We start from the raw sequence: 23,428 nt of genomic DNA on the forward strand, positions 1-23,428 counted from the left end.
ACTCAAAAACAAAAAAAATATCCCTATCTTATGTTTCAAAGAACACATGTATCTCATTTTAGCTTTTCAACAAAATCATTACTTAATATTAATTTAATGAGTTCAAAAGGAAGATATAGTTTTGTGAGATCACTTTATATTACTGTAATTTTATAATTATTAATTTAATAACAATAACTAATAGGTTCTTTGTCATCTCAAATAACAAAACTAGTTGGTATGATGTGTCACTGTCTAAATGGGTGATCAAAGGAATAAACAAAAGGGTTCAGACAAATTTTGCTTGGCAGGGAACGATGATTGCTGTTTGGGAAATTACTTGGTGAAGTACAACTCACCACAAAGACCCAATTGCTCTATCATGCACTCTTGGCCAAATGGATTCCCAAGCTTTTCAATGATCACCTAAGTCTTGGATATGATGTTTCACATCAAATCAAATATATGATCTGTTCTCTTAAGAAGACAATATTCTTGACTTGATTTAAGTCGATAGAAAATAGATTAAATAATTATAATCACATCAAATCATTAGTTTTGACTTCTATATCTGTAGAGCTGAATATTTAAGATGTTGGATCAAGATTTATAATATTCAATCAATAATATATTTGATTTCTTCCACTGAATTTGTATCCTTTTTCTTTGCCTCAATAGATATTGTATGTGACAACTTATAACAAATACAAATCATCTCAAAATTAATAAAATTTATCTAAATAACATATCATCTGTAACACAAGTTCATGGGGAGTGGAGGAACGAAGGATGGGATGGTGGGCTCAGAGCTCACACGAGCTGAGGGAGATACATGGAGGCATTAAATGACAAGTCACACAGGGTTTGGAAGTTGTGCTTGTGATCCACCGGAGAACATCCGCTTGCCTTCGATGGATTGAACCGGTCTTCTTCGAGGATTGCTTCTGGTGGGATGACTCCTTGATGGTTCTTCTTCTTGAATACTCTGCAGACAGCCCATCCATCTTCCTACGTAGCCCAAAAGGATTTCTCTTAGCTTGGCTAAAATTTTCATCGATTTCTTCTTCTATGAGCAGAAGGAATACTGATTCAAGACGATGCAACTAGGGATCCTGAATGGCTCTTCTTTCTGAGGACAAAGTGGGATTTCTGTGGTGGTTCTTGCCACATAGAATAAAGAGAATGATAGAATGTGCTTTTAAATGACTTTTGTTAGGTGTGACTGCAGGTTCACCATACCTGAATGTCCAAGCTTTCATCCAGACGATACTCATGCATGATCCAATCAGTCTTCTGGCCATGAGGGGTTCTCCCGGTGTAGAACTACAGGGTTTTCCTCATGCCAATCCTCCTTGAGTTGCTAAGATGGATGGCTTTGTCCCTCCCTCCCTGTGCCCTTCAAGAAACCTGCAGTTGTTGCTCGGTTGGTTCGAGTTCCGGTAGGGTACTTGTTGTCCTTGTGGCTAAAGAAGAACAACTCGTTTTGAGGCCCACACCCAATTCTGCACTTCTCTGTTGAGGAATCAGAGTACTCCATGTTAATAGTTCCTAAGCAGAGAGCTTATCATCTTAGTGATACTACAGAAAGGGCAGAATATGGATCCTATGATAGAGCGAAGCACAGTGAACTGAACCTTCGATGTCCCATGGCTCAAGTTTGTTGACGTCGACCTCTCTTATAACATCAAGATCAATGGCTTCATAGGCTACTTTCTTCCTCAGGTAAATAATACAGCAGCTCTTCATCTGTATGGTGAAACCGGAAGCCCGGAGGCACTGCTAGCTGCCCGTTGCTCGGCGTCATGCTTGCTTGAATTGTCTTCTCTGAGAGAGAGAGAGAGAGAGAGAGAGAGAGAGAGAGAGAGAGAGAGAGAGAGAGAGAGGAATCCCAGGAAAACAGTTATGATTTTGCCCTAAAAAAGATGCATGTGTTATACCTTCTTCTTAACATGAACATCAGAATACATCTTTTGAGCTCCCAAAAGCCCGATCTACACACCTCGGGGCAACCTCGGCTTCTTCTTGATCTGCTTCCAAGACCAAGGTAAGCCAAAGAGGCAAAACGAAGGCATTGTCAGGGTGGTGTGAGGGGGTTTGGACGTGCAAGGAACCCCCAGCAGCACTCCACCGCGAACCTCAGTGCGAGGCTGCCTCGAACCATATATAATAAAGCAGAAGGCAGAGCGTTTTGTGGTACGTGGGATTTCAATTGCTGCCCCGATTAAGGGATTCCTACGCTATCTCCCCTTCGCCATCACCCGGTCAAACACCGAGGCGTTTGAGATTTGGATTACATATATCCTAAAATGATGGAGAGAGATGAGCTTGAGCAAGTTGGTAATCTTTCATATCCTCATTTTACTGTCAAAACACCACCTCTCATTTTACTGTCACCGTATGGGCTCCTCGAGTTGAATGAGTTAAACAAAGGCATCTCTTATTAAGGCTGTCGTGATGACCTATCTTCATTCCTCTCACTGTCAATGAATTAAACATTAGCTCGCTTGTCAGCTTCTCTCGACATGTTTGGCTGCATCTAATCCAGCATTGTGATGGATGGATCTCCAGCCCATGAAAATATTCATATGTGGTAAGTATGGATGACAAAACGAATTTTGTTCCTATTATTTAACAAGTATAAATAATGTGTTTTGCCAATGACAGTCATAAACTATACATATTCGGGTAGAGAGAGAGAGAGAGAGAGAGAGAGAGAGAAAAGGAATTGTTTTCTATGTTCCTTTTCTCTCTCTCTCTCTCTCTCTCTCTCTCTCTCGTATGGGATGATTTGATTTGATTTGCTTTGCTTCTCGTAGAATTGCTGGTTTTATTTGTTTTGAAGCTTCGAATCTTGAAATGGGCTGAGGATTCGCACCTCCATGAGATGGGTGGATTCTTCTTTGAGCAAGTATGTTTCATGCTTCTGCAGCAGGTCGTCACGTCGGTGGGGACGAAGAAAAATGCGACCTACCTACCTAACTCGACCATCATCATCCTTTTACATTATCAAATCGGAGGGAAGCAGTTCGTCGATGCTCAAAAGAGAATTGGTATAAGATCCCCAAGGCAACGAGAGGAGACAAGCGAGAGAGTTAATGTGGCCACATAGGTCTTGAGGGGACAGGACGCATGTTCTATATGCTTATCCACCACCTTTTCATCTTTGAAAGAGGCCACATTTCTGAGTCCCAACAGTGCTTGGGTGGGTGCACTTCTGCAAATTATAAAACTAATTTCTCCACACATCATTATTTGTTATATATATATATATATATATAGTACACAACCTTTCTGCAATTTTGTTATTGGAAGTAAAAAAAATATTATTATTGTAAACGAATAAATTGATGTGACAATATGTTTGACATTCTTATCCTTTCATTTAAATTACTTAAAAATAAATTAGGGATTAATTTATTTATCTTCGTCGTATATAAATCTTCAATTTGCTTCCCGCAAGAGCTCATTCTCACTATTGAGTTTTGGATTCTTCTGCCCCCTCGACGAAAAGGTGTGGCCTTTCTACCGATTCCGAGATTGTTCGCCCTGGAACGGAGGGAGAAATGGTCGATTTCAATAGGAGATCGAAGATGAAACCGGCGTCCCTTTAGACCCTGCCTCCAATTCTGTTCTCGCACGTAATGGAAGCAATCGATTGGATCATAAGAAGAAGAGCAACTGGATCCAACTTCGGCGAGCAAGTAGAGGGCGAAGCGACGAAACTGCGGCGGCTGAGGCTCCCCTTCTGGTCCTACCCCACGAACCGCCCTCCCGGTTCCTGAGTTCCCGAAGGAGGGCTTGAATCTTGAGTTGCTACTTCTTCTTCTTCTTCTTCGGTTTTTTTCTCTCCCTCTCTTTGTTTGCCACCTGATGGGTTCTGTTCCTGTTGGGGATTCGGGGTTCTGTAGACGGTTTCCTAATGGTCTAGGGTTTGATTTTGGGTCGGATGGGTCGTCGTCTTCGATGGTGTTGGATCAGGAAAGAAGGGCGCCTTCGAGGCTGGGAGGCAAGAGGGTGGGCGCAGGGATTCTGGACGCGAAGACGGCGATGGCGATGAAGAGCCACAGCGAGGCTGAGAGGCGGCGGAGGGAGAGGATCAATGGCCACCTCGCCGTGCTGAGGAGCATGGTCCCCTGCGATGACAAGGTTACTAATCGCTCTCTCTTTGTTCTTCTTGCTCTGTTTTGTGTAGTTAATTGGCAGGTTTCCTTGTGCTGTGGAGGTCCCTCCCGTTAACGCCACTTCACTCTTTTCAGACTCGCTGTTATTTCGGGTGATTTTGATTATGTTCTATGTGCATTTCTTTCATTTACCTGTTAGATCGAAAGTTAATGTTTATCCATTTTCAGTATCTTTTGGTTCATTTAGTTGGAATTCTGTCTCCATTAATCTTTTAGCTCATTGTTGTTTTCATTAGCATTAAAATAGGTTTTAGCCTCCCTCCTAGAATAACAAGGCAAAAAGAATCACATCTTTGTGGTTAGTTATCCTTCTTTCTTCCTCCCTTTCCTCCTCTTTGTTTTCTTCTTTTTTTGTTTAGATCCTTTGTCAGAATTGCAATTTCTTTGCAAGACCTTCTGCTTATTACCTATTGGGCTGTGAGATGGTATTTTCAAAAGATCATGTTTCATTTAGGAACAGATATAGCTGTCAACTGATCTATTGTCAAAACTCAACAATGAAGTGCACCCATGACTAGAACAAAATATGCTAAGCTTTGGTTTGACTGGCAAATGGTGGTGGGCAAACTTGATCTGGATCGGCTTCCGACTTATCTCTTGTCATCGATATTGACTTGACCTAGAACATAAGCTCGATTGGTGTTCCTGTCACTCTCTGAATCCTTTCCTACTTGACTTGGCAGAACACTACTGACATATGGTAAATCATGATCAATCTGTGATTCTTGGTATGAGTAAATTTATACTGTGGCAAAACTGCATCTAAATATATATACCTCCAAATAACAATATGTTTTCTAAGTGTCTTTTGTGCCTTTTTGATATATCTTGAAAGCAACTTCCCTTGTTATAAGACAGTTTAGTAAGAGGCTATGGTTACTTACAGATGGAGAAAGCTGCCTTACTCGCACAAGTGATCAGCCATGTAAAGAAACTCAAGAGGAATGCTGCAGAAATCAACAAAAGTTACACTGTTCCATCGGATACTGATGAAGTGAGAGTTGAAGTTGAAGGAGATATGACGATCGCTGGCAGATTAATGGTCAGAGCATCTCTATGTTGTGACGACCGGCCAGAGATCCTTGCAGATCTAAGACAAGCACTGAGTGGTCTGCATCTGAAAACTGTTAGAGCTGAAATTTCAACTTTGGGTGGCCGAATGAAAAATGTACTCACGATGACATCCGAAGGAACCTTTAGCAACGTCGACAAGCATCTTTTTGTGGCTTCTGTTCACCAGGCCCTGAATTCCATACTTGATAGAGTCAAATCACGAGAAGACTTTCTGTCAAGGGCATCATTCAGCAACAAAAGGCAAAGGATCTCACCATTCTGAGTCCTCAAGCTCCTCTTCATGAATTCTATGCCATGGAGTTGAAGCACATAATCGCTCTGCTTGCACTCATCAGGATGCTACTTTTTCGTTTGTATCCACTGTGAAAAACAAACTTCAGATTGCTTATCGGGCAAGCGTCATTGAATTTTATAGACCACAACCGCAGCGAGTATTTCTAAATGGTAGAGCTTTGAGGTACTAGAGCTTCCCTTATATTGATGTATGATGATCCACTCTTCATCAGAAGTGTGTTAGCTATACTCTGATTTCCTAATGTAAATAAGCAAGGCATGTGAATTTGATGAATTAAAACAGTAGATGTTCTTCTTGTGATACACATCTAAATACTTTGCACTTGTTTCAGCTGGTTTGATGCGAAGATGGAAGATCAGAATCAACCAAGAACGTATGGAGGCAAATAAAGCTGCCTTCATGTTTGCATACCACTTACAGTCGTAGAAACAAGCTAAATAAAGGTACATGTACGTATACACACACATATATATATAGAAGATTACTACGAATTTATGAAATATGTCCGTCACAACAAAACCAATCGAAGAGTAACAAATTCAAAGAATAATAATACAAGGTTTCATCAATAAATGTCTCTTCGCTTGACATGCTTTAAACCCTCGAATCATCATCAGCTCAAAACAATCAATCATCCTGTTGCCAATCCTAAATATGTATAGCTGTAGTCATCAAAAAAAGAACTCATGTGTCAAGAACAGCGGAACAGCACAGACGCTGTTCTCCTATAAAGAGAGAATAGAGGGAGGTAACTTTGATTCGGTAATCAAGGAGCTGCTGCTGCATGTACTCCCGGCTGTAAAGCTCTAATCAACTACGGGCGGAGCTCAGAATAGGGGGGTCGACGTAGGGACCGTGCAGCCAGCCGTCGGCGATGGCACGGTGAGCGGCCTCGGTCATGTGGATGCCGTCCCAGTTCACGTGTGTCGACACGTCGTCGCACACGGTGAAGTTCTTCTCGCTGCACCGTCTTTCTTGGTCGTAGTTGTAGATGTTGTCGCCCTTCCCACAGCAAGCACGAAGAGCTCCGGCGGTGAATCCTGTGCCAAGTTAAAATAGATGATCTTAACTGCACATCAAATCATGCATGTACGTATGTCAACTGCAGGGCGCTAACGTTGCAGAGGAACACACAATATGACGACTGCTTGTGTCGAGTTCGAAGGCAAAGACTACACTAGAATTCATCGGAGTTGCAACCAGCTTCACGACACTCGTAAACCGTAAGCCCCGTCAAAGCCGGGCACCGTTCCCGCAATCAATGGGATCCATCCGCAACGGGGGACAACTCCCGAACCGTTGTTTGTTCCTGCCCATGTTGTTTCCACCTGCTTCCCACGATGAATCCTCTCGGAGGTCGTGTCACGAGATTCCCTGGCCGACCTTAGTGCCTAATGCTTCTTTCCGAGACGAAGAAACACGTCTGTGACTCCTAACCAAACACCCCATACGCATCTTCACATGCCTCGACAACCGAAAGCATCAAATTCCCAGCTTTGCGTGTGCGGATCAAACATCTCCCGCAGCCCTGCGTGCGTGCCACACCTCACTCAGCTTTTGCTTTCCCCATGTTTTTATGATGGGTGTGTGTGTCGTAGATTAGACATGGTGGTTTAAAGACCATTCATTCATTAGACAAAGAACATGAGGGATTCACGCCTCAAAATCACATCAATCAATATTTGGCCCTCGTCAGATAAATCACTGGCCAACCATTTCACACTTCGAGTTCGGTGCATATGTTCCGATTACCATTTCGCTACTACTGACAGTAAACGTGGTGTGGGTGGGTGAGTGGTCCAACAGTGGCAGGTGGTGTTGCTGGCATACTAATCCAAATAAAATGATGTTATGGTCCACTATCCGACACTCGGTCTAAAGTTTAATGTGTGTGCCACTCCTAAACTTAGTATTCTTCTCTCTAAATCCACAGCATTTTAATTGCTCCTCGTGGCTTCCATTTAGATCGATGAAATCATCCACCAGTGCCTCGATTTCATTGTGGTGCATCTCCAAAACATGGCTTGCGAGGACTCACATTTCATTACGTAACTTAATGCATGAACCATCGATCACTTTTTTTATATTGGAAGTCAAATTTGCTCTACCAACAAAGAGAAATCATTTCGGAATGGCCAAGTTAGCAGTATCAGTGTTCCATTCTTCCGAAGCTAACTAGTTTCATGAGAATTAGATTTGTGGATGAATAAAGGGAACAAGTTCGTAAGACTCACCATACTTGAGTGGATTGATGGCGAAGTCGATGATCTGGGAATAATAATCCGCGTATCGGATGGATACCGCGGGGTGCTTGCGCCGGAGATGGTCGAGAGATTTCCGGAGCAGTGCGTTGTGCAACCACGACAGGGCGTTGTAGCTCCTCGTGCATCCGGTCTTGGGGCCGTAGTCTTCGGGGTCAGGCGTGTGGAAGTTGGTCAAGTACAGTGGGAAACACCCCACGGGCAGCACTCCTGGCACGATGATGTCCGCTGCACCGAGGCCGATCAATCTCTGCGTGCACGGACCAGTCGGATGAGAATTAGTGGGGGAATCGAGAGAGGTATCCAACGATGGCTCAAATGATTGAAGCTAATCACCTCCACACCATCCGAGAGAGCGTCGATGACATGGGGCACGAAGGTGTTCACTTCATCTATCGGCGTTGCGAAGAAGAGAGCGGTGCTGTAGTCGTTTCCTCCGAACTCGCCGACGATGAAGAGAGACTTGCTCAGGAACTCCTTGCAGTCTGCCGTCCAATAACCGTATCAGCGGCAAGAATAGAGGACGGGTCGATGTAGGGAACGCATGCAATCGCAAGCATATGTGCATCACCTTGCGGCGCGCCGCAGATGGAGGGCAGCAGCCTCTCGAATCGCTCCACCTGGGTGTGGAGGGAGGCATTGACCCACAGGCCTCTGCTGAGGTTGCGCTCGTTGAAGAACTCGAAGCCGAGCGTGGTGGCGGCGACGACGGCGAAGTTTGCGCCTCGCTTGAAGTCGTGGTCCTCCTGAGACGGCGGAAGCAGCGGAAATCCCAGCGCCTGCGCTGCGGGACGTGCAACAGAGTTTTGGTTTATGATCCGCAGTTAGGTGGCCGGCGAAGAGGGGTATACATGTGCGGTAGGTACCTATGAAGTCGATGACCAGGCGGCCGTCGGAGCACCGACCGGTGGCGTTGCCGAAGAAGGTCATGCCGTACGGGAGCTTGGCGATGCGGACGTTGCCGGTGTCGGCCATCGAGTCCCCGAAGCTAAACAGCGCGTTGTAGCGTTGAGAGGAGGAGGGATGGAGGGAGGAGAGGAGGAGAAAGAGGAGGACGGAGAGCTTCATGGTTGGAGAGGAGGGACGGGCGAAGCACGTGTCGGGTCGGACGACTCCTCGGTCTCTTCTCATAGCGAGTCTCCCCTGCATTGATTTGGGACAAGTCACAGCGTCTTGTACTCTGTTCTTCCCCATCGATGATAGAGGCGCCACCATCTCAGCTGTACGAGACCCAAATGTATGGATCCCCACCACATCACGTATGTCAGCTTTACGACAACAGATGGATCACATCTCCCGGATATTAACGGGTTCATTTCATCTGGGCATCATTCGTTTTCCTCAGCACCGGTGCTTCAGCGGAATCCCAGGCGAGGAAGTCACTGCACAAACGTGAACCCAACCAATGTTTCAACAAGCAAGTCAAAATTCTCGAAAGAAAACTATTTAGTAGGAAAAATAAAAGGATAATATCATATTGGATCTCATGGGATAAAGGAAGGACTAATGCATGATGATGTTGGATCCATACAAAAATAGAGTTACGTTTAAGATCACAATGATGTCCGCCCACTTCTCTTAGCTTTGGGCCACATTTTGTATCAAAAGAATACGAAAACATAGTATCATATTGTCGAGAGAAGTTTGGCAGTACAACAGGGAGTTTACTATAATGATGTCAGGCTCTTCCGAGGAAACTTTGAGCCATTTCTTTTATGCAAAGCATGAAGCCACGCTCACTCAAAGAATCTATAGAAAATAGTCAGACAAACAAAGACCTCGCATGGCAGCTAACAACAAGTGGATGTGCTCACCCACCATCATCAAAGTGCAGTGAAACGAATCCTTCTTTGCTAGAGAAAGAGAAAGCAGAGCTGCAAATCGTTGAATGTGTATGCTGGTAAACCAAGGCCATCTGGGAATCCTGCAGAAGAGGAGGCAGGGAACAAAAAAGAGAGACCATGTCCTCCTGCTGCTGCAACATGAAGGCCAACCTGGCAACCTTCTCCCCAAATCAACCAACGATCCCAGTGTGGTTATCTTCTTCTCCCTTTCTTTTTTGCCTTGATATGCATCCCCAGATGCAACAAGACAACTGGTACCCCAGAGAGAGAGAGAGAGAGAGGGAGGACTAGCTGTTGTCGACTAAAACTAGATTATCTGATACGATAAGATTAAGAGATGTGGGCATAATTTGTGTTGTGTTTGACGGGCCACATGTCGAGATGATTAATTTGACTGCATTGGTTAGCTGTTCCATAATATAATTGCCGGCTTAATTTGTTTGGCAGATAAGGGTCACTTTTGGGTGCAGCGGAGACGGGCATGCTCACATGAACAAGCACGTTACTCGAGAAGGAGCTCGGAAGAGGGACAAACCAAGGGGTGGGCATGCAGCATGCTAAGTTCCTGAGCCGTGGAGGAGGCGACGGATGCTGCAAAGGATTCCTTCTCCGGAGCTGCGTCGTCTCTACTCGACTCGGGGAATTTAGCTTGTCAGCAACTCCGGGAACAAAAGTACATAGAAACCAGAAAAGAAAAGAAAGAAATGTCGATGAGGAATACCCCATCGGAAAAATTGATGCTTGAATTATAATTATGTTATTATTACGTGTGATAAAATCGAATAATAATAATAATAGATTAAGATCAATTATTATTACGTCAGCCATCGTAAATCATTCGAATCAACTCTATCCATAACAAAGTCGCGACGACGGTGAGGTGTCTTGCGCGTGGCAATTGACCCACGTGACGCACTACGCCACCCCCGCACCTCGCCCTGCAGCAGCGGCGCGAACTAAAGTCGTCGCCGTCCCGACGTGGCACACGCTCTGTCACTACTTCGCTGGTAACCGTGTTTCCTGTTGGCGTCGCCGCCCCGACGTGGCACACGCTCTGTCACTGCTTACACGCCGCCTCTCGTCCCACATAGATCGTCCCTTCCCTTCGTCTTTACCCGTTCCGACACGACAAAGAGAAGAGACGGCGACGTGGGACGACGGGATCCTAGCGACGGCTTTAGATGTGGTTTGCCATCTAATTTAACTATCATTTACCATTTCAATGCTGTAAAATTAAGGGAACTCCTCATAACTTAGAAGGATCTTTTCCTTTTTTACATACGTCGGCCCAAGGAGAATCCAGTCGATATATACGCGACTCACTCGGTGCGCCGAGGTGACTCCAAATCTACGTGGCGGAGGAAACGATCAAGGGCCTTGTTTTGTTATGTTTCGCCACGTGGGAGGGTGTGTGTGTGGGGGGGTAGCTGTCTCATTCCAGACAGGGTACACCATCATATATGTTTATTCTATTTCGGCTATATATATATATATATCGGGGGGAAATTGAAGGGTCGGGTCGAAGTGGAACGCGGGCGACGCGAAAGCAGAGATGAGACCGAAGCTGGTGTTGTTCGGGGACTCCATCACGGAGGAGTCCTTCGGAGACGGGGGTTGGGGCGCCGCTCTCGCCCACCACTTTTCCCGCTCGGTGAGCTTGCTTTTCACCTCCTCGATTGATAGCTTCCATTTCCCCGTCTACCGATCTCGGCTGGGGTTTTCTTTCGGTGTTATGGTTCGATCTGTTCGATTCCCTGAATCATTTGTCAGGCGGACATCGTACTGCGGGGGTACAGCGGGTACAACACGCGGTGGGCGCTGAAGGTGTTGGATCGGGCAATGGACGGTGCTTCTTTCGGCGAGCCACCGGCGGCCGTCGCCGTCTTCTTCGGCGCTAACGATGCGTCCCTCTCCGACCGGAGCAGCGGCTTCCAGCACGTGCCCCTCTGTGAGTACGGCACCAACCTACGTGCCATCTGCTCCCTCCTCAAGGTACGTAACTTCTCCGCCCTTTTTTACTTCTACGTGTCGACACGGCGGAACAAAAACAAAGCAATGGCTTCTTGACACATCCATTTCAGACGGAACCGGATATGATTGCATACGTTTTCATGACATATCCATGTTTGTGTCCCAATCCGACTGTATATAAATGTATTTGCCTAATTCCGATTTGAATTAATACGTGTCACATATTTTTGTCCATATTTGTATATGTTTTTAAGAAAAATACAATCAAAGAATTTAGTATGCGTTTAATATATCTATCTGAATTTGTAGGATGAGATTTCCCCAATGTCCTATTCATTTTGCCCCTACTCGTTTTTGTCTCTCTTCTCGTTGTTATCATGAAAATTTATTACAAGTGAGTGTTAGAGGTTATGTTCATAAAAGTTTGTGGTGCTTGAGTGTACCAAAGTACCTGCAACTAAAAACAGCAATAGAAATGGATCATAATGTGCCAAGTGTTTGGGCTTCGATACATGAATCTTTTATGACAATTGAGCTCTTCTTGATGTAATATTTCAAACCAAAAGCTTTCCTAACCTCTTTTTATTGTTTCTAGAAAAGTTTTCTCTTCAACGCGACGTTCATTAACCACAACACATTTTCACACTCTTAGATGGTTTTCTCTCAATTTATTCTCAATCGGGCCTATACCTTGTGAGTGAAAACTTCTCTAGCTCAGTTTTCCAGAGACTATCTATCACACAAAAATGATTTTAGATTTATTCATATTGATAGGATGGCAGAAAATTGTGCAATCTGAACTAGTTGGAACATACAACTAAATGAGTTTTTTGCAAACAAAAGCATTTTTTTTTTGTAGAAAGGCCAGGTTATTTTGTATTATAATTAGATTATAAGAGAATTATTGTAACTAGACATACTCCAACGGCTGTAGCAATGGTCTCTATAATTGTCACTTTTGCCTCTAGTCTTTACGACCGCAACGAGCCTGTTTGTATTTGCATAACTGTTGGCTTTTCTTGCCTTGCTCATCCAAAGACATGCTCATTGCATTCCTCCTTCTCTTCTCTTCCATTGATATCTTGCATCTCTCTCTGTCCCTCTCAAGATCAGTCTCATTCTTTTACCATGCTCCTCAGCAATGTTAGTGAGTCAAGAAGGAAGAATGAGTCGTGGAGGGGGGTTTGACGGCATGTCAAGTGAGATAACTTGAGGCTTGGTACAAAGCATGGTATGGAAATATGTTGCTAGCCGATGGTGAAAGTGAGTGACAGCACAAGTTGTAAATGACCAAGGAGGCAAGGAGGTGAAGGCACACAATTATTGAGTGAGAAGTTAAGGTAACCAAATATTGATATACCGAAGAAGTATTTAAAACCTGAAGAGGAAGACGGAGGGTTAAGAGAACGGGCAAGGTTTTTTTGAACTTCTGAAATGGTGTTAATTAGTTCAGCCAGTCAACCGGTTCAATGACCTTTAGTCAAAACAGTTCCTATCAAAATCCGATGGCCATGATAAAGCCCCCTTATAAAGCAGACAAGGTGTGACATGTGGTCCTTGTTTCCTGTTGTGCTTTAAGCTATCAAGCAATTGCATCAAACTTTTGAGAATTTCAGTTGTTGTTCCATTTGACTTTGTTACTTCTAAAGCACCAATTTGCTCACCTTGTTTATGACCATCTTCTAAAGACCAGTGTTAAAGTTATTTTGGATGATTCTTCCAAAGTTTTATTCACACACACACACACACACACACACACACACACATATATATATATATATATATATATATATATATATATATATATATATATGTGTGTGTGTGTGTGTGTGTGTGTGTGTGTGTGTAAGTCAGGAATAAAATTTATATGGCTTCATTGTTTTGCAGTCTTCTCCAATCTGTATGAGATTTTGGATTATTCTTCCAAAGTTTTATTTTATAATAAGATTCATGTTTTTAAGTTCTGACAAAAGTATACACTATGAATGAAATTTAGCATCATTTTTGCAAAACATTTGGTAGTAAATGATTAAAAAGAGATTTTATGGCTGTTATCTTGACTAGTGATGTTGGCCACAACAGAATCAATGGCTTAAAAGATCCATATGGTACTTAGGTACACACATTTGTACTATTCATACTCGTATACCAGCATAAATGGCACCATTCATACTCGTATGCCAGCATAAATGCTCACCAAAATTATAAATACTAGTCAGGCCAATACACAACGACTGATATTTGAAACATTGTTGGTCTAACTAACCTTTGCATTCATTTATATGTTACTTGAGTTTTTTGCATGGTTACAACATGACTCTAGGGTTTTAGCAGATGGATATATAAACTCCTTATATTCTTTTTTTTTTTTTTTGTATTTCCATCTCTGATTAACAATAAGAACACCTAATCTGTGATACCATAAAGTAGAATATTGGTTCACAAACAATTCTGTTTTGATAAGATTAATTTCCTGACTGTTTATTGGTTGCTAACTATTGAGAGATTTGGTGTTTGCTAAATCCTCTGTTTTTTTTTTTATTCCTAGGATAAATGGGACTCGACTATCGTGATCCTTATCACACCACCTCCGATTGATGAAGATGGTCGTATCCAGTAAGTATTTATGACCTTCAAATTCTAAACTTTAGATTTTTTTTGTATTACAGAACAAACACTCGAATTCACCATTCGCCTAAGTTTTCCTTCATAGATGAATTGAGTGGTGAGCCTATCACTAAGTGATGGTTTGCTGCTTGTTTGCATCGTGACTTCACTGCCTTCTTCTTGCTCTCACTCCTGTTCCTTTGTTGCTCACCTATGCCACCACCGCCTCCCTCTGGCTCCACCATTTCTCCTCTCCTGCTCCTACTCCATGATCTCTTTGTCTCTCTTTCTATGCTCATAGTGGTTCAATCAGTACTTATTGGTTATAAACTATATCTACACTTGGTACACTATGGTATCAGTAGAATACATTCCAGCCACTGATTGAAATCAGTGTCCGATCACTATTTAATCTTTGAACTCTACTCTTAGAAAGGTGAAGTTATTTTCATTTCAAATATTTGTGAAAATAGTTGAACAGCAGTAGCTAACAATTAGTTTCTCCCATATGCAGGAAATTAGAATAAAAACTTTCAATTTCATCTGCATTCATGTGTTTTCAAATGAATTCATGTTGCTGTGTGCTACTGTCAATTTACTGCAAGTACAAAATCCCACATTGATAAATTGGGAAAGCTTTATTGGTTAGATGAATTGTTGTGGTGTTCCTTTAATAGAATATCAGTGGACATGTGCAATGACAGGAAGCAAAATGAGGATGACTTTTTCTCCTTTTATATATAAGCAGTAGCCAAGAAAAAAATGATGAACCTGTATCAAAGATGCTATTTATAAGGTTCAAATGAATACAGCACATACATAAAACACTAATGCTTCTGTTTAATTATTTTCACTCCATGTAGGAATCCTTATGGAGACAACCCATCGGGTCTGCCTGAAAGGACCAATGAGGAGGCCGGTGCATATGCTAAGGCATGTGTTGCTGTTGCTGAAGAGTCTGGTGTTCCAGTCATAGATATCTGGACCAGAATGCAGAAATTTCCAGGTTGGGAGAAGTTATTTTTAAGGTAAACATATATCTCATATGTAAAATGAACTCGAAGTTATTGCCTCTCGTTGTTGTTGATCTTTTCATCAATGAATTTCTCTTTTATTCTAATGAGTCAAACTGGACTGTAAATATGATATAGGTCCTCTTTGTGTGAAATTTCTTCCTGACATGCACCTAAAGTGGATATCTATACGATGTCACCATGTTAAAATGTAACATGTAAAAATATGACAATACCATCCTCAATATACAATATCATCATTTTAAAAGAGTTGGAGATATTATACTTTGTTTTGGACAAAAAGCAAAATATGAACAATGAAAATCAAATCATCATGATCTTTATCATATTCTCTAACAGGAAGTTTTCCTTATTTCCCTTGATCTTCCAGACTAGATCTATGGGGAACAATAATTTCCATGTCTTATGTCAATCTCCACCTCCTTAACATTGTTTGTCTATATATTTTGTGGTTGTGAATTGAATCTAGATTTTCCTTTTTACATCCTAATCTTCAAACTAGCTCCAAAAGTGTTTCCTCATTTTGCAGAGTTCAGTAAAAAGAGAGTGAGAGTGAGTGGAAGAGTGAGCCAAAGACATCAAGGGAGTGAGGGAGGGCTAGTTAGAGAGCATTAGGGTGGGAGTGTGAGTAACAGTACTCAAGAAAGAGCCACAGAGAGAGAGAGAGAGAGAGAATCACTGTGAAATAGTGCAGATGTTTTAGTAGGTGAAAGATCTATGTTTGCTTGGCAAAATGGGGATTTGGGATGCTATGATAGATAGTATAGATATTTTAGTTGGACACCAACGATTACTTAACAATCAAGTCTAGTAACTTGAGTTGGATTGAGTCTTTTCTTGACCATTTTATGTGCTTATTGAGTCTGTAGATTGGTTTCTTTTTTGAGCCACTGTAGCTTGTTTAAGTACGTACTTATTAAAACATGAGTTATTGGGCTTGAAGCACAAGACAAATTCTATACTACATATTAAAAAATGTACTGCAGCATTGCTTATGCTGCATAATCTAACAATCATGGTCGGTCATATGCATAACATGATTGGAACAGAACAATTTTGTTTTGTGTTAGCGCTACCTGAATATCACCTGGTGTAACGGGGAGGGCTTTAGCATAGCCTCCAACCTATGTCAACTCTTAGCTAGCATGTGCTTGGGTGGCCTGCAATTATATACTATGCGATGCTGGCTTGTGGGCCTATTCTTGCACGTCTTAGAAAATTAGTTGTAGTTGTGCTGTGTTAACAAAGGGCTTCATGCCATGGTTTAGACGAGGCTTGGAAGTCCATACACTCTTGACCTAGTTCAGTACTCATAGCATGCAGGCTTATGCACCTGACACAACAATTGCCAAGCTAGGCTAGCATTGCCTACACTAAACCTCAAATATCATGTGGCATCTGACAAGTCTAATTCTCTATAATAGTTAATAGATGTTGATCATGGTCTTCTACTGGTGTCCTTTAGATCACACCTTTGATGTCTCATGAATTGGATATTTCAATGTTGTAACAGTATCTTTTTGTACATTGTTAATTTCTTTATGTTTGCTCCAAAAATTACAAACTTCAAAATTGGAAATAAATTAATGTTTAATGACCGGAGATTCTATTATATGATTGACATCTGAAGTTAACAAGTTCGCATGCTGGATCAAAAGACCATGTTAATACATTAGCAAAGAAACTATCTTTGATTATATGGTTACTCTTGGTCTTGGGTGTATATAAGAGTAAGCTATGACGTGAAATGGTCACATCTTTTCTTTGTTAATAGTAACATGATTTCTTATAGGTTTGTTAACAGGATGCTACACTTGGGTCTTCAACAAATTCCAATGGCCTTTTGCTTGTTTAAAGATGAAACCTAGGACAAATAATTGATCATTTTAAAAAGAAATGCAGCAAAGAGTAATCTGGCATCCAGACAGCAAGATGCATACTAGTAGCAGACTCTTTATTATGAGATTGAATGACTGCCCAAGTTCTTGTGGAATTACATCCTGATGTGTGAATACTCTGGGAAAAAGTAGTTCCTTTCTGGTAAGAAATGGCTTTTTTTATTGGCATGATTACCAAAAAGGCCAAAAAAAAGGTTTTGGGAAACAACCAGTTGAAGTATTAGCAGGGAGGGTTACGATGGGCATGTTTTCAGCGTGAACGTATATGTGTTAATTGCTTGGGGTTCTGAAGCAACGGACGTGCTGGAAATGTTAGATAGCCATGGGCTTGGATTAACGAAGACCAACTAGAGATCATGTTAAACATTCTTCTATCCTCAGAATTAACAAATTTATAATTTCGTTTGATTTGTTCAGAGACTATGTTCTTTCTGTCCAGGGATTTCACTATAGTTAATGAAACCATGCAGGTGAATTAGTTCTCTAGAACTCTAAAATAAATCTAGAAGCTTGCTGTCCGTTTTGGGTGCTTTCAGGCAATTCATTTCCTGTTTAGTTTTGATTATAAATTTCCATGGCTTATCATACATATGAAGTTCATCCTCAATGTAGTTGGAACAACTTTCTATGGTTGCAGGGATGGATTGCACTTCACTTCCCTTGGAAATAGGGTTTTGTTCGAGGAGGTGGTTCGGAAGCTTAAAGACACGGGCTTGAGCCTCGAGACCATGCTTGTGGATCAACCCCTCTTTTATGATATTGACCCCAAAGATCCTCTCAAAACTTTCTGCAACTGAGACTTTCCCACTAGTGTGCCTATTTTATGCCAATTAGCTTTAGCAAAGAAAAAGTTGTTGGTAGATGAAAATTTCCTGTTAACTGTTTAGCGATGACCTTCACTCTGGATAAAGCAATTGCTTTATCTACTTGCTTGCGGTCCTTTGCACGCCGGTGTCGAATGAATGAAGCTTCTGCCATAGACGATTCGTACAGGTATTAACTACTTGTTTTTATCATCTCATTACATGCCAGGTTAAGAATATTTTACACGCAACAATACATAAAATGATGCATGAAGAGAATCTTTCAATTAAAATAAATGGAGATGATTCTACTGGTTTATGGAAGCAAATTAAGTTGGTCAGTCAAAGTTTTCTAGGCTTGCAGTTGATTGGTCAGATATGGAAGAAAGCAGTGGCAATTTCGAGTGTGATTACTTTGCCTTTTTTCCTTTCCGTGTCATCTTTCTTTTCATTTTCGTTTGATGCTAACATAGGAGTGAATCAGGTGGTTTTTCTTTCAAAGAACTCAACTGCTTCCTTACCGATCAATGCACAGTGGTTTAGTTCTGAGAAAGTATGGCTTCTCTTCAGCAACTATTTTTCTTCCAGAAAACTAAACTGACTCGTAGAATTTAATGCAGCTTGACTTCGACAATCAAAGCGATGAGAAAAATAAAGCTGCTTCATTCTCACTTGATGGTGGCGTGAAAAGATTACCTTTACCTATCATCAACTCTCTCACTGTATTATAAGAATAATTCTTCTTATGATATTATTCATATTTTTAATATGATAATGTTGTGATATGAGGATACGAAGAGACCTCCTCGTAGATATGCACAAGTGCCAGTTTGATGATTCATTCCATCGTCGTAGACTAGAGATGGGACAGGCGACCACTCTCGCTCCATCAGACTGAGATATTTCCAAGTCAAAGTCAAACATTTCCAGAAAATTATTGTAACCAATTGAACCTTCAGAGTGTGTGGAGGAGAAAAGCTTCATTTATTGGTGACGAAGGGGAGAGAGAGCCAAGTAAAAGCATTTATTTCGTGAATGTGATTTTGTGGTCGAGTCTTTCAATCTATTTTTGTCTCCTTGGTGAAAGTGAACTAAAATTTTCCCCCAAAAAAGAAAAAGAAAAGTCGAGCTCTCGGTCTCTCATGCATGTTCCAAAATATCCATCGGGCCTTATCGTGGAGCAACAACACCCAGTCGTATGAGTTTGACGGTCAAGGTCGACATCGCTGTCCACATTGATTTTTTTGGCTGAGACGAAGCTCTTTTGCTGTAATGTCGGACTTCTCAAATGGGTCAATCAATACACACAGCACGCGCAGACTTGCAGGTTACTCAAATCTGATGTGTGGACGATGTAAACCATGGAAATCGAGAAGCTTACTGCTGCTGCGTGGCTGAGCAAGGAACAGATAGGGGTGTGTGTGTGTGTGTGTGTGTGTGTTTCACGATTCTTCACCAAACGGGACACAGAAGAAGGATGCATGGGAGGAAAAGAAAACAAGAGGCGGTCGGCTACCTAAAGTGGGGCGGCTCTTCTCGGGCGGCGAGCAGAAGAAAGCGACGGCACGCAGCACCCTTCACACAAAAAAGTCCTCCTTTTCATGTCGTCCTCTCCGCTCCACAACTGTAAACCTCCCTCTCCTCCTCTCCCCAGAACAAGAGACGAATAACTTTACTGCAGTAGATGCGCATGCAACATATAGCAGCCACCCCATCTCTGACGATAATTTGCACGGATTGATTATGAAGTCGCAATTATTTGTCTATATGGTTTGAGAATGTCGTCGTTAATTGTTGGACTTTGGCTGTCCCAAGGCAACCGGTAAAAGAGAAAAGTAAGGGATGAAGCAAGATTTGGATTCTGCTTGCCGGCCGTGGGAGAATTGCCAGGGAATCTTTGATGATTGCTAGATTTCAGGAACAGATAGCATAGATTGGAAAGCGAGGAGAAGAAAGAAAGAAAGAAAGAAAGAAATGGGGGGCAAGATTGTAATCTCAAGAGTGTACGAGGGCATGCAACGGGGTGTAATCAAGCTGATGCTCTTCGTTCCGGGGATTGTCGTGCCTGTCCGCTTGTATTATTTAGCCAGCAAAAGTAGATGATTGCCAAGTCACACTCGGTTGCAGTGACTCGAGCACGAAAAGGCAAAAAGGGAGACGTCGGCCGGGCGCTTGGGCGGAAGGCCAACCATGGGTGGCAAAAGGTGACGTCTCTTTTGGCCAAAGCAATAAAGGAGCGAGAAAACCCAAAAGCTGTAAGAGTCGCTTTTCAAGCTCAGAAGATGTATGGGAGAGAGAGAGAGAGAGAGAGAGAAAGAGGCATGAGGACGGAGGGAGGTCTTAAACAGAGGAGCATAGTGCTGTTGTGACAAGTACTTTGGCTCTGCTGACCATCCAACAGAGTTGGTCATGGTGATGAGGTGGGACGCCGAGATTGCCGCTATCTTTAATCCCTGACGCCTATTTTGTCCTTGCCAACACCACCCTCCCTCTCTCTCTCTGTCGCTCGCTCTCTCTCTCTCTCTCTCTACTTTCTTCCGCAGTAGTTTCCAATAGGCCCAGTCCCAAAACAAGGATACTTGTTTCCTTTTCTCTCTCTCGTCTTCTTCTCCCAGTCTTTCCAACTATAACGCAAATCCTCTTTACCCATCCATATCCCTTGCCTTTGATCCGCTTCCATCCTTCTCCCATCCCTGTGCCGATCCTTGGAAAAATGTGGTGGCCGAGATCTGGCTTGTATCGAGGATAATTAGCCCGAAGAAAAGAACAGTTCTGGTAGCTTTTTCTGGAGTTACCTAGCAAGTGACGCTCGCCGTCTCTCTCTTTGTTCTGTTCCCTCGTCCTTGAAACACTGTGTTGGCTAGACTGACAGCGCAAGTTCTGGTGCTGGTGATGGAATTCTGGGGCCTGGATGGCCAAAACTTTCCGGAGAGGAAGCAAGAGAGGCGCCACCACTACCAGCAGCAGCAGCACCACCACATGCTTCCAGACGATCATCAGCAGCACCAGGGGAAGTGGGGGCAGGAAGTTAAGAGAGATTGCACGCATTGATAATAGCAAATCGAGCAAATCTGAAGTCGCAAGTGCGGTAGAAGAGGGACAAGGATCTGGATCCCCGGAGGACTCGTTTCCGTCAATTACAACGTCAGCCAAGAGAAAGCGAAGGAGGGGAAGAAGAAGAAGAAGAACAGAGCCGCCAAAAAGCTGTGGCAGTAGCTGCACAAGTACAAGCTACGGAAGGCCACCGTTTGCATCATCTACACCGCCACAACCAGCAGACACGAAGCCGGGGTTTAGCCTTCTCGTCGATTGCCACGGCTTCGTCTTCCGAGTATGCCCAATTTTCGGAAAGGATGGGGGAGCACCACAGCCACCATGGAAGCCTCGGCTTGCACCAGCTCGCACTCCACCATGACCAACAGCAGCAGCAACGAGAACAGCGGGCACAGACCCACTCGAGGTTGGGAAGGCTGAGGGCCGCCGGCGGGGAGATCGTGGAGGTTCAAGGGGGCCACATTGTGCGGTCCACAGGCCGGAAGGACCGCCACAGCAAGGTGTGCACCGCCAAGGGACCCCGCGACCGTCGCGTCCGTCTCTCCGCTCACACCGCCATTCAATTCTACGATGTCCAAGACCGCCTTGGCTACGACCGCCCTAGCAAGGCCGTCGATTGGCTCATCAAGAATGCCAAGGCCGCCATTGACCAGCTTGCCGAGCTCCCAGCTGCCTGGATCCCCACTGCTGCTGTCACTGCGGACGCCGCCGCCACCTCTACGTCCTGTGCTCCACCGAGCAGCCGATCCCCTGCCACCGAGTATCCTTCTGGGGAGTCCAGCAAGAAGCTAATACCAGTTTCCATGCCAGACTTTCCTACTGCCTTCAGCTTCGGCGGTCCCAAAGGCACCGGTGGAAGCATTAGTTTCCTCCCGCCCTCATTGGACTCCGATCACATTGCCGATACCATCAAGTCCTTCTTCCCGATGGCTGCTGCTGGTGGCACCACCATTTCGCCATCCTCTATCCCTTCAATTGGCTTCCACAACTACCCGTCGGACCTTCTCTCGCGAACCAGTGGCCGAACTCAAGACCTCCGCCTCTCTCTCCAATCCTTCCAAGATCCCATCTTTCACAACGCCCAATCCAACCAGCAGCACCATAGTCCAACTCCTGCGCACCGTTCTCTACTCGCTGGCTCCTCCCACCTCGGCTTCGACGCTGCCTCACCCGGCTGGGCTGAGCAGAACCAGCGAGTGTCTGAATGGAATGTGGCGGAGACGAGCGGCGGTGCTGGCTTGTACGGATTTGCTTTCAACGTTCCACCACTGCAGGCGGTGCCGCTGCACTCGGTGCTCGGCCCAAGCCAATTTCTCACTCAGAGGGGACCCCTTCAGTCCAGTAACTCGCCTTCGGTCCGTGGTTGGGCGGACCCTGTCGCTCCCACATCCGAGCTTCACATGCAACCCGTGCTCCATCCCTCGGCTGCCTCCATCGGGTTCACATCGGAAGCCGACTTCTCGGGGTTCCATGTTCCGGCACGGATTCAGGGCGAAGAGGAGCACGGCGATGTCCCCGACAAGCCGCCCTCTGCTACCTCTGCTTCTTGCCAATGATGGAGCGGAAGAAGAGAACCAGAGCACCCCGGATGACTACCACCCCACTCGTAATTCCCCGTTTAATCGGTCTATGGATCTCTTCGTTTGTATAAGCCTTCGGTTCTTCTCTTACCTCTGTTCCATGCTTCTGCTTTCGATCGTTTGCCATGATGAGTCTAGGTTGCCGTGACAGTCGTAGTTGCTTCTTGTTGTCGTCATGTTTTCTTCCAGCTATAGCCGAATCAAAGGTGATGGAGTTACTCTCCTTTAAGCAAATCTTCCAAATCGTGCAAGTAATGAAGAGCATAAGACAATATTTTCTTTCTTTCATATGAGGAGTTCTCTCTCACTCCGATAAGGAGGCGATGAAGGGAAGCGTCGAACTACACGTTGAATCGTGCCGGAGGAACAACTGATGGCAGTATCTTCAGCGTACTCCTCGAGGCCTCGAACAACCAACCAAAAGAGACGGATTCCATCACCAATCGAGGAGAGGTCTCTTTCTATGAACAGCAGCAGCCGCTTGTAATTGTAATGCTCGCCTTGGTGCTGGGAAATAATGCCAAATCTAATGACTTGTCTCACTAGACATGTTCATCGAATGATCATAAATTTAAAGACTTTAATATGAATATAAACTGTAGCAATAAATCGGTCATAGCAAAAACACGTAGTCCTATCTATTTTCTAGAATGGAGGGGGACACCACAAGTGATCTAAAACAAATGTAGTCCTATGTATTTTCTAGAATCGAGGGGATACCACAAGCGATCTTTTGTACAACGAGTCTCGAATTCAATACGATAAGATACAAAGAAATATTAGGTTGACGATCACATCCAACTAAAATATTATTAGTAAAAGTAAGTTGTATCGACACAAGTATTAA

General features: G+C 43.6%; 4 protein-coding genes and 1 pseudogene across 5 annotated transcripts; 3 read left to right on the forward strand and 2 right to left on the reverse strand.

Moving 5' to 3' along the window:
* Positions 1-692: 692 nt before the first annotated feature.
* On the reverse strand, positions 693-2,226 carry LOC135636503 (NAC domain-containing protein 76-like; annotated as a pseudogene).
* Positions 2,227-3,437: 1,211 nt separating this feature from the next.
* On the forward strand, positions 3,438-5,833 carry LOC135616301 (transcription factor bHLH30-like). The gene is made up of 2 exons (XM_065115501.1): positions 3,438-4,125; positions 5,047-5,833. The coding sequence occupies exons 1-2, from the start codon at positions 3,850-3,852 to the stop codon at positions 5,494-5,496; spliced, it is 726 nt and encodes a 241-aa protein (XP_064971573.1). The 5' UTR covers positions 3,438-3,849; the 3' UTR covers positions 5,497-5,833.
* A 227-nt stretch (positions 5,834-6,060) lies between these two features.
* LOC135616310 (GDSL esterase/lipase At5g45910-like) lies at positions 6,061-9,188 on the reverse strand. The gene is made up of 5 exons (XM_065115507.1): positions 8,657-9,188; positions 8,362-8,574; positions 8,127-8,275; positions 7,764-8,040; positions 6,061-6,569 (listed from the first exon to the last, which is right to left on the reverse strand). Exons 1-5 carry the CDS (start codon positions 9,003-9,005, stop codon positions 6,340-6,342), a joined length of 1,218 nt encoding a protein of 405 aa, XP_064971579.1. The 5' UTR covers positions 9,006-9,188; the 3' UTR covers positions 6,061-6,339.
* Positions 9,189-11,126: 1,938 nt separating this feature from the next.
* LOC135616328 (GDSL esterase/lipase At5g45920-like) lies at positions 11,127-18,136 on the forward strand. 2 transcript variants are annotated; one of them, XM_065115522.1, is made up of 5 exons: positions 11,127-11,285; positions 11,405-11,626; positions 14,154-14,221; positions 15,076-15,240; positions 17,782-18,136. In XM_065115522.1, the coding sequence occupies exons 1-5, from the start codon at positions 11,187-11,189 to the stop codon at positions 17,939-17,941; spliced, it is 714 nt and encodes a 237-aa protein (XP_064971594.1). In that variant the 5' UTR covers positions 11,127-11,186; the 3' UTR covers positions 17,942-18,136. The 2 variants fall into 2 exon arrangements, with proteins under 2 accessions (XP_064971594.1, XP_064971598.1); XM_065115526.1 differs by having other exon boundaries at positions 15,076-15,218.
* A 1,804-nt stretch (positions 18,137-19,940) lies between these two features.
* LOC135616319 (transcription factor PCF5-like) lies at positions 19,941-23,123 on the forward strand. The gene has a single exon (XM_065115515.1). The coding sequence runs from the start codon at positions 21,301-21,303 to the stop codon at positions 22,555-22,557; it is 1,257 nt and encodes a 418-aa protein (XP_064971587.1). The 5' UTR covers positions 19,941-21,300; the 3' UTR covers positions 22,558-23,123.
* The last annotated feature ends 305 nt before the right edge of the window (positions 23,124-23,428 follow it).

The sequence above is a fragment of the Musa acuminata genome, chromosome BXJ1-3 (genome assembly GCF_036884655.1).
Source record: "Musa acuminata AAA Group cultivar baxijiao chromosome BXJ1-3, Cavendish_Baxijiao_AAA, whole genome shotgun sequence".
Classification (NCBI taxonomy): domain Eukaryota; kingdom Viridiplantae; phylum Streptophyta; class Magnoliopsida; order Zingiberales; family Musaceae; genus Musa; species Musa acuminata.

Coding starts and splice junctions, on each gene's coding strand:
- LOC135616301 (XM_065115501.1), top strand. CDS start 3,850: ATGGGTTCTGTTCCTGTTGGGGATTCGGGGTTCTGTAGACGGTTTCCT. Junction 4,126..5,046: donor TGGTCCCCTGCGATGACAAG/GTTACTAATCGC, acceptor GGTTACTTACAG/ATGGAGAAAGCTGCCTTACT.
- LOC135616310 (XM_065115507.1), bottom strand. CDS start 9,005: ATGGTGGCGCCTCTATCATCGATGGGGAAGAACAGAGTACAAGACGCT. Junction 8,575..8,656: donor CCTGGTCATCGACTTCATAG/GTACCTACCGCA, acceptor CACGTCCCGCAG/CGCAGGCGCTGGGATTTCCG. Junction 8,276..8,361: donor CATCTGCGGCGCGCCGCAAG/GTGATGCACATA, acceptor ATTGGACGGCAG/ACTGCAAGGAGTTCCTGAGC.
- LOC135616328 (XM_065115522.1), top strand. CDS start 11,187: ATGAGACCGAAGCTGGTGTTGTTCGGGGACTCCATCACGGAGGAGTCC. Junction 11,627..14,153: donor CCATCTGCTCCCTCCTCAAG/GTACGTAACTTC, acceptor TTTTATTCCTAG/GATAAATGGGACTCGACTAT. Junction 14,222..15,075: donor GATGAAGATGGTCGTATCCA/GTAAGTATTTAT, acceptor CACTCCATGTAG/GAATCCTTATGGAGACAACC.
- LOC135616319 (XM_065115515.1), top strand. CDS start 21,301: ATGGGGGAGCACCACAGCCACCATGGAAGCCTCGGCTTGCACCAGCTC.